The sequence below is a fragment of the Struthio camelus genome, chromosome 7 (genome assembly GCF_040807025.1).
Source record: "Struthio camelus isolate bStrCam1 chromosome 7, bStrCam1.hap1, whole genome shotgun sequence".
Lineage (NCBI taxonomy): Eukaryota > Metazoa > Chordata > Aves > Struthioniformes > Struthionidae > Struthio > Struthio camelus.
Window position 1 is genome coordinate 23,737,338 of NC_090948.1, and position 9,779 is coordinate 23,747,116.

The following is a 9,779-nucleotide window of genomic DNA, read 5'->3' on the forward strand; positions in this document are numbered from 1 at the left end:
ATAGGAACTGCCATAACATACTAGATGAGTAGGTTATCTAGTTCACTATTAGGTGATTCAGAAAAACAAACAAATAATTCTGCCAAATAGCTTGCTTATGCCCTGAAAAACAAAGGCTTATATCCTGCCTCCACTCTGTATATAACAGAACTGCAGATGTTCTTCCTACTCACGTGTCTAATGCTTGAAAGATGCTCTTGTCCTCATCAGTAACTTATTCCACATAGTAGTTATAGGTTGCATAAAAATACTGCATAGACATACGCTTGATCACAACATTTTCTAATTCAGTATTTCCTCCTTGTTTTAGTAATGGGGGGATAGTAATGGGAGAGTTTCTCCCCCCTTTAAAATTATGCACTTAATCATCTCTTTTCTCACTAACATCAATATTTTCCATGTCCTTCCCTAGGAAGTTTCAGGGGTCAAAACTTTAGTGCACAGCAGCACTTTTGAGAAAGAGTATCTACATTTATATTTGGCAAAACCCAAGTTTTTCTGTCTTCACTGTTAGAAGACAATATTGAGCACGTAAACCTTGTAGGGCCATTCCAGGTGTTTAGCAAACTGACTTACATAAACAAAAGCTCCCCCTAACCTCAACTGGAAAGCACAGAAAGAAGTTCTAAACATATGTATTATGTGCCTTGCATATAAACAGATACTCAACATTTCTGCCAATATTTAAAGGGATGCCCAATGCTTAGATGTTATTCTGCATAATACAGAACCTGCCTGTAGTACTCTTATTACCTCCCTTCTACATTTAACCTAAAGGAATCAAGAAGGAAAAGTTTATTAAACTCAGCCCTTCCTGAATCTAGGAGATTTGTAATGCTCAACCCTTCCCAGACCCAGCTCTATCTCCCATACAGCAAACTGTGAAGAGGTTAGGCACAAAACTCCAAACATATACCTTTTCCTTTTCCCATACTGGGAAACTGAACTTGCTGATGCTTTCAAGCAAGGGTGCAAAAAAATTCAAATTGTTTGACAGGGCCTTCCTAGCATATTAAAATGCTGCAAAACTTCCAGATTTTTGTAGTGTCATCATTTCATTGCTAACTTTTTGAGAAGACTCGATGAGAACGCATTCGTTTTTATCTCACTGCAGATTCCATTAGATATAACTTCAATAGCAAGTACAAAATTTTACTTTAGACACACCAAACAACTTAGTGGTCCAATGCATTTAAAACCCCTTTTCATGCTGAAAGACACAAATTTACTCTCACAGCCCTGCAACATTGCACATATAGCCCACATCACCACCCATACTGGGTAAAAGTGGAGGCAACGCCTTCGTTACGTTTAAGCTTGCAGTCAACCAAGGAATAGCACAAGCATGTTTCAAAGGAAACCACAGCCAACTCTCTTCATTCTTGCAAAGCATCCTTGTAGCTGTATGCTGCACAAGGGAATAGAAAATAGTTAAAAGAAAAGAAAGCAGGAGAATTTTTTTTTTCCAGGGAGACGTATCTCGTAAGCTAAAACCACCAAAAGCAGCAACCACCACTGTAAAACAGTTTAAAAGTTTATTTCAAGCAATGCACATAGCTTATCTGAACTCCACACTTCCTGAAGCCCACCCTTTTTAAAACTACCAATTTTCAATGTGTATTCCTTCAACTATATCTTAATTACAAGAAACAACTGCTCATACTTTTGAGGTTAGTAAAACTTCTTCCAACATAAAAGATCAGCTAGATTGAAACTAATGCTTTGTAGCTGCAGAGAGAAAGTTACATGATTTACTACGCCAGCCTTACCACAAATAAGTATAGGAGAACATGGTGCCAGTCAAGCAAAACCACTAAACGTTTGTTCAACTGAGAAAAACATTGCTACCATTAAATCAGGCTTGATGTTACAAGGGTATGGCCTCAAGAGTGGAATATCATTCCACTCTTGGACCGGTTGTCAGGCTACTAACGCTGAAGATCATTAAACGCTGAAGCAAATTCCCTAATAAAGCAGTGGCTCCTACACCTCTTCATGTCTTCCGATCAAGACAGGACGCCTTTCTTGAAAGTAATCTTTAATCAAACACAAGCTATGGACTTAGTACAGGAATAAACGCATGAAGTTCTATTGCCTGAGTTAGGCAGAAGATCAAGACTGGAATGTTTAAAAGGCACCTATTAAGTTTCAAATACATTTGAGCTTCTTGTCTCACCAGTTAATCCTACTCAAACAGCTATTTCTTTCTGATGATGGGTTTATACACCTGCTTACATCTGCAGACCAGTCCTCAGATTCTGCCTCTGCTTGGAACTCTAATAGGCCTCACAGTGAAAACGACAGCTCCATCCAAGCCAACGCAGAGCCCAAAACGCTGGCAGAAATAAGGAAGCTACAAGCATTCACAGCATCACTGCTAACAGGTTGCAGCATCACTGCTAACAGGCTGAAGGACACTTAAGCGGAAAAATACAGAGACCGGAGCATTTTGCAGAACGAGATCCAAAATCCACATGCTTGTCGAAGCCTTCAGCAACGCTTTGTGGACAGTAATGTTCACTATTCTGAGAATCTTGGAATAATATCAGATGTGCGATTTTCATGTAAAAACACTAACACAATTTACACCTGCAAATATCTCACACGCGCACTGAACGCTCCACTGCTTAACACTGAAACGCACTGTCCTGAAACATCCCAGGGCGTAGGAACCCACGTTTTTCCTGGGTATGACTGCAAGAAGTCACAAGTACACTTTTAGGAAATGCTCCCTTCCATGTGGGGAAACGTGGGCAACTCTTTTGGAAAACAAGCAAGAGTTAGCATCAAAAGTGACAACGCCTGCCAGACTTCCATCAGGTCACTTCTTCCTACCACCAGTTTTGGCCTTCAGCTATGGTAACCGAAGTGAAACTACTGCAATAAATAGCTACAGTGAAAAAGGACACAATCAGTACATATGCAAGAAAAGCAGCATTCGAAAATAAGCTTCTGTTGACCTACATTTGCACTGTTTATAATAACGCACAAATAATCTATAAAGTCTCTGAGCTGGATGTGGTCACCCAAGTCCTGATACAACATACTGCTACCAAAATGAAATACATGCACACCCTTCAATCCACAAATCACGCTAGCTAGCTGATCAAGGAGCCCAGATGACACTGAAAAATCCTTTTCTTCCATTTTAAATTTCACATGGGAAGGAAATGAATGTGCATGACGAAATCTAACTTGCTTGGCTTTTTCATATAAATACTACTCTGTGAAAAAATAACAGGCAGTAAAAGATCAGGGAACTGAAGATGTTTCTCTCAAGGCTAACTCTTAAGGCCTGAACAAAATAATAAACGAGAGGGAATAATTTAGAATTATGGCAAGAAACTGTGCTGTCCAGTGAGGCTGAGCTCTGGGCAATTTAGAGTGCCCACTAAACATAAACAAAGTAACGTGACAATAGTGGTACTTCAGAGTCGAAGGTGGGACAGACTTCTCTGCAGATCTCCGAATGTAGTTGCGACAGTGGGATAGTGTACGCGTGCCAAGAAGTGAAAGTGACTCACGTTTAGCTGTCAACACCGATCAAAGAGTAAAAATTAAACCTAATGTAAATACAGAGACGATTTTCTTTCTTGCAATTGCTTCATGCAGTTAAAACTAAGAAAAAACGGTACCAGTTGAAGTCATAATGGGCATCCCAAGTTAGCTTCGACCCTTCCTCCTGCAACTGCTCAGGAGCCAGCCAAGCGCTGGGAAAACGGCCTTTGCTCCCAGCTACTTTGAGGTGAGCTCACTCCAAATGCCGCCAGCGACAGCGTCCGCGGCGGACGCGGGCGGCCCCCGCAGCCCCTCGGCGCCCACCGCCCCCAACCGCCGCCGCCCCGCCACGGCGGCACGCTCCGCGCCCCCGCCGAGGCCCCGGGCCTCCCCCCGGGCCGCCGCGTCCCCGCCGCGGCCTGCCCGAGCCCCCCGAGCCACCCTCCCTCCCCCGCCGGGCGCGCCGCGGCCCCCCCCGCCGCGGCCCCCCGGCCCCGACCCCCGCGTCGCGACACTATCGCGACAGGCGCTCGCCGCCCGGCACTGACCCCCGCATCCAAAATGGCGGCGCCTGCTCCCCGCGGCGGCGGCCGCTTCACACATCGGTCGGGCGGGGCGGCGCCGCGAGGGGAGGGCGCGCCCCTCCCCCTCTGTCTCCCTCCCTCCCTCCCGGCGGCAGCGGGAGGCGGCGGTCCCGGACGAGGCCGCCGAGCGCGGGGTCCTGCCGGCCACGGGCAAGCGAAACCGGCTCCGCACGGCTCTCACTGACGTGGAGACAGGCGCACCCTAACCCGCTGCCTGGTTACTGCACCGATGGACAGCCCGCAGAGCCAACCAGCGCATGCTGCGGCGAGCAGCTCACTAAACTACCCAATAGATTCACAAAGCCACATAGGGGAAGGCGGGCTCTACACTGACAAGCAGAAGAAAGCCAATCGCAGGCGAGAAGGTAGAAGTAACAGAGTCACTGACCAATAGCGAGGAAGCTCTGTGGCCGTGGGGCGGGGCCGAGCGGCGGGGCAAAGCAAGGGTGGTTGAGCGGCAGCAGGGGGAGGGAATCCTTGCTGCCGCAAAGCATCGTGGGACTGGCTAGCGGCCGTGTCCGCTTGGGCGGTCGAGGGCGGCTAGAGCGTCCCGAGCGCGGCCCCGCTGCGCGCAGGACTTGGCTGCTCCAGCCGTCGCGGCCTCCGCCGGGCCGGTTTAGGGGCCAGCTCCCTGCAGCAAGGGCAGCCCTGGCTTTGTGCGGCTCTGCGTTGTGCCAGCTGCTCGGCAGCGTGTGCAGACCTTGAGTTCACAGCCTCTGGGGCAGGGGGGTGGCCCCCTGAAGCCGTGGGCAGAGACCCCCGGAGATGGCGGTCCCCATGTCCTCCTCCGCCCCAGCAGCACCGGCCCAGCTGCGGCCTGCTCAGGGAGCAACGTGCCTTAGGCTCGGCCTGCGGTCAGCCGCCAGCTCTGGCAGCTGAGGGCCGCGGGACCTGCTTCAGCTGGGGTTCGCCTGCTAGTGTGCAGGAAGCCTTCCCAGTCGAAGGTTTAAGCCCTAAGGGCAGTAAGGAGCCACCTTTATTCCCCCGAGGCAGACTGAGAGACAGCGCGTCCCAGCGGCCTAACCCTGCGCCCGGCAGCCAGGGCTTCTGGCCCCCGGGCCCGGCTGCGACCGTCGTACCTGCGCCGGCTGCTTCTACCTGGCGCTCCTCCGCACAGGCCGGTTGCGCAGGCCGCCTCAGCAGCGAGCGAGATGCGCCGAGCGAGGACGCGAGCCCCCCGCTCCCGCCTGTGCAGCGGGGACGGGCTAAGGAAGGCCCCCTGGGGTGTCTGCTGGCTGTTTGGAAGCTCCCAGATGACAAGGGGAGTTTGTTGTTTGCACCCTACCCGCCCGCTGCCTGCCCAGAGCAGGGGCTTTCTGGGGTCTTGGCTAGACCATTTCACACAGCGCAGGTCAGCGCAGGCCGGCCAAGCTGGCCCCCCTCTCGGGGCAGGGGCTGGAGCTCTCTCGGTGCCTTCTTGCCCCTTCCAGTGCCAGCCGCACAGCTCAGGCTCACGCACGGGCCGATTCGGTGAACTGTTAAGGCGTTATTTATGGAAGCCTGTCACGGAGCTTGAAACTGAGCCAGCCAGGAGCCTTCTGCTTCACCCAAATGCATCTTAGTGCATTAATAAAGAGCAAACATTGCAATGTGCTCTGCATTTTTACTTACAATCCAGCGCTGCATTGTCTGGAGAGAAAAACAATGCAGCACAGCCCCACGCTGTCTGGGGAGAAGAGAGTTCACTCGCCTGCACTACAGCACTGCGTTATTCAGCCTCCAGACAGCCCAGCACCACCCCAGCCTCACAGAAAATCCTGCTGATGTGATAGTGTGGCACCAATACCCCAGCTCAGCAATGCCGGCAAAGATCTGCGTTGCCTGTATTGCCTGACCAGCAGCACTTTGACACAGTGGTGCACAGCTGTACGCAGCGCCCGTGTGGGCACATGGGACCACTCTGCACCAAAGGATGCAGAAGCAGGACCGATAAGAGACAGGGCAGTCCCTCCTCCCTTTATTCTCAAGATAACGTACCAGTTCTTACACGCACCATGGTACGATGAAACCAAACATCAGGGTAGCACAATCTGTGCAAATTCCTCACGTTCCTACTGTCTGGTCAGAAAAGCTGGGCTTTGTCTTCACTACAAAGATGCTGCTTTTGAGCAAAGCTTGTCTTGAATATTCTTGCTCAGCTCACAAGGAATATATGGAGGGGCTGCAAATTCTCTGTCGATTGTCTACGCAGACCTTGCCTAGGTACCTCATCAGGTCACCTCCTTTCATGAGATACATGAATAGCCAGCGCATTGTGCAGAGCGGTGTTTCTGTGGGGCGCACCACTAACTGGCCATAGCAGCCTTCATTTGAGCCTGGATTGCCAGTGTAAGGCTCTGCTCCCCACAAGCCCTTGATGAGAACTTAACAAATCTGTGTGGCCAGCCACCTCAGCCTCTGCAGTCTGCACTGATGGACGGGACCGACTTTGTACCGTCCATTACTCCTGCTCAGCCCCTGCCTGTTCACAGTCATCCACAGAGCCCAGATGTCAGACCCATGGGCACAGGCACCACAGAAATAGCCCACCCCAGGTTAAATAGTCTGAGACAGATCAAACTTCTATTCCCTTCTCTTGGAGGCTTTTGCTATTTCCCTGAGGCTTAATAGGTCTCCCGAGAAAAGGCAGAAACAGGGATTTGACTCAGTAGGTACCATCAGTTGTTGTGGCTAGGAACTACGTGCAGCCACTCCCCCCCGAGCTGAGCATCCAAAAAATGCTTTTGAGAAAATCCACGCTGAACAGAGTGGTTTGGAGCAGCAGCTGCTTTCCGGAGCAGGCTCGGGTAGAGGCTAGCCCAAAGCCAACTGAAGGTTCTCCAAAGAAAAACTGATGTTCTGCATCTGGCACAATCTGCACTTGGACCAGAACCTAAAGTGAAGCAACAAAGCTAAATTGAGACATTCTAGCACATTAGAACGCTTCCCCGGAAACTAACAAAGTACAATACTGGAGCTACGGCGCAGCCTCCTTGGGCTCAGACAGCCTCCCGGCTGTTCTAGTTAGCCCATGTCTCAGGAGCACTCCTGCGCATGCTAGTGACATGAAACTCTCCCGATGAACATCCCCACGTAATGCTTTCCGTTGTCTCTACTCAGCCAAGAGGCGCCATGCCTTTTTGGCAGGAGCGACGTGGCCGCAGTTAGTCATATCTTCGTCACCTCTTGGCTAGAATACAGGTATGTGATACACCTGGGCATGAAGCCCGCAGCACTTGGCAAATGCCAACTCGGAGAGTATGCTGCAGTCGGAGCCCTGGCTATCACAAATGCATCAGCCCTACCTTCTGCTCTGTTCCCTAGGCCACCTACCCTGTTAAGCCAAGCCAAATTCAAGCCTTAGTCCTGATCCTCAAGGCATTTGATGGCATGGGACCAGCATGGCTAAAAGATCAGTTAGGGCATGAAGATGGAAACCATGATGAACAGTGAACAACTCCACCACTCTTCAGGAGCACTGGAACCACGCAGCACAGGGAAAAAGTTTGCCTGTGACAGAGATGGGGCTTCCTCTGAGAACAAACTTCCTGGCTGGTGAAAAAAAAAAAAAAAAGTAATGCTGAGATGCTGAGTAATTCCCTCCCTTTGCATATCCCATCGCTCTGCCAAGATGTGAGTCAGGTTCACTCTGGGTTTAGTTTGCTTTTGCTCTTTTTCACTTTCTTTTAGTTTTTCATTTGTATAAATTAGCAACATCTGTCTCCTGAAGCCAGGTGAAGTTCTTGGTCTCTTTGCCAGCAGTGAGTTCTCCAGCCGGCAAGAGAAGATGAATTACAGCTAAGAAGTCTTGGCACCAAGCAGCAAGAGCTGCTACTACATTTCAACTGCGAATGCTAGAGTATGCTATCTCAGAGAGACCATTAGGGGGTCAGTCTAGCAGTTGCAAGGTCTTTTCCTAGTTAAAGGCTCCTAGTTCAGGTCACTGGATTGTCTTGTCTAATCCAGCAGTCTTCATACTGCTCTTCACAGGGTAGAAGGGGTACAAGCTTGTGATGTAGTGCTGGGTCATATTTCCAGTTGCTCAAGGGAAATAACTAAAAATAGCTTTGTTTCATTATTACTTTAAAGCATACTCACTAACCATGTTTGCTGCAGTCTATTGATGGCCAAAGGCTCGGAGAGGAAGGGAGGGCAATTTAAAATGTGATCCCTTCTTTGCTTCAGACCTTGAGTACGGATTTTGGCTTCCCCATGGCGTGTGGTGATAGAGCCAGCTGCCCCACAGAAAGCGCTCATGCAACTATACCATGTGTGTTTGTCACAATGGAGACAGGCCTATGCTGAGATGGATTAAAATCTGAGATGGAAAAAGATGTGGTCCAGTTCACTGTCATTTTTGGCAAGCAAAAAGCAATGAGACAAACACAGGCCTCGAATTACTACTATTACTACTATTAGAAAAACACGACAATTTCTCATGAGCATGTCAACATTGTGACTCTTTTTAAACTCTCCACACTTCTATTGAATTAACATGTTTGTGCATGTTTTTGAACTGTAATCCATAATGCCCAGGTCTACTTAACCTCTCCTCACATCCTGTGCTTCTTCATGTGCATTTATCTTCCCATACATATCCATATGCCAATGCGTTATGCATTTAGCAGGCTCCCTAAATACGGCTCATAAATCACTCAGGGTTAAAATTCACTCCTATTCTCACAACATTATTTCCTAATCTCTAAAACATGTCAGTGGAAGAGCTTGAGGGCAACCTTTGGCATCATAAATCGGAGAGCAGGTTGACATGGAAATGACCTCAAGGAAGTCTGACTGCAGAATTGCACATCTAGCTCCGTAAGTGCCTGGCAGTGATAAAGCTCTCCCCAGGGCTCAGGCATCCCAGGTCAGCACGGAGAGGCTAAGCCCTACTCCTGACGATCTCTTCCTGTGAGCTCTGGGAGAGACAGGACTTATCTTCTCAAAGTGAAATGCGTGAGCAAACATTTCAAACGCATGCAACCTTGCTCTAAAGGGGCACAACTGTTTAGGGACATTTCAGGGAGGGACTGGACCCTGCACCACTGCACCGACTGGATATTTTGCCATGAACTTTGGTCGGAGACAGACTGCATCCTAAAGCACAAGCAGTGTTTGGGTTCCCAGAGGGTGATCAGTGGACTGGGAACCGAGTGTTTCCTGTGCAGCAGGTAACCAACGCCCTTGTCTTGGGAAAAGCAACATATATATTGCCAGAGAAGTGCTGCCCCATAAAGCAAAGACTCAGTATAGTACTTGTAGTAACCAGTGTGTAATTAGCATCCGCTTGAGCTGCTGCTCCATCATGCAGGGGAACGCTTCCTACAGCTGACGACAGGCTTGATTTTCCCCAGAAAACTCTGCCTTCCTGGTTGCTCTAACTGTAAAACCCAAGTAACACACGCTGCCCAAATAAGGCGCACTGCTCAGGTGCTAAGGGAAACGGGAGCCACCGGTGCCCTTGGCCAAAGCGAACGCACGACATAGACCTCAGATTACGGGATCACCGTGGCCCGAAACGCGCACAGATGACGTAGGGACACCACCAGTAACAACCAGGCGTGAACAGACATGGGGCTGTGCGTGCCCGCTCCTGCATGCAGCACGCGTGGCAGAGTGGGGGCTCTGCCCGCGGCGCAGAGGAGCAGCCCTGGGAGAGGCCAGCTGCCCCGTGGGCCCGGCAGCCGCACTGCCCTGACCTGGCACAGCCTGCCACGC

At 49.9% G+C, this 9,779-nt stretch overlaps 1 protein-coding gene across 4 annotated transcripts in view; it reads right to left on the reverse strand.

The window, feature by feature from the left end:
* GBF1 (golgi brefeldin A resistant guanine nucleotide exchange factor 1) overlaps positions 1–4,301 on the reverse strand; it is a 113,761-nt gene extending 109,460 nt beyond the window's left edge. For all 4 annotated transcript variants that reach the window (XM_068950276.1, XM_068950275.1, XM_068950274.1 and 1 more), the window contains exon 1: positions 4,047–4,301. In XM_068950276.1, the coding sequence (XP_068806377.1) occupies positions 4,047–4,054 (8 nt within the window). In that variant the 5' untranslated portion in view covers positions 4,055–4,301. The remainder of the gene's footprint in view (positions 1–4,046) is intronic.
* Between the last annotated feature and the right edge of the window lie 5,478 nt (positions 4,302–9,779).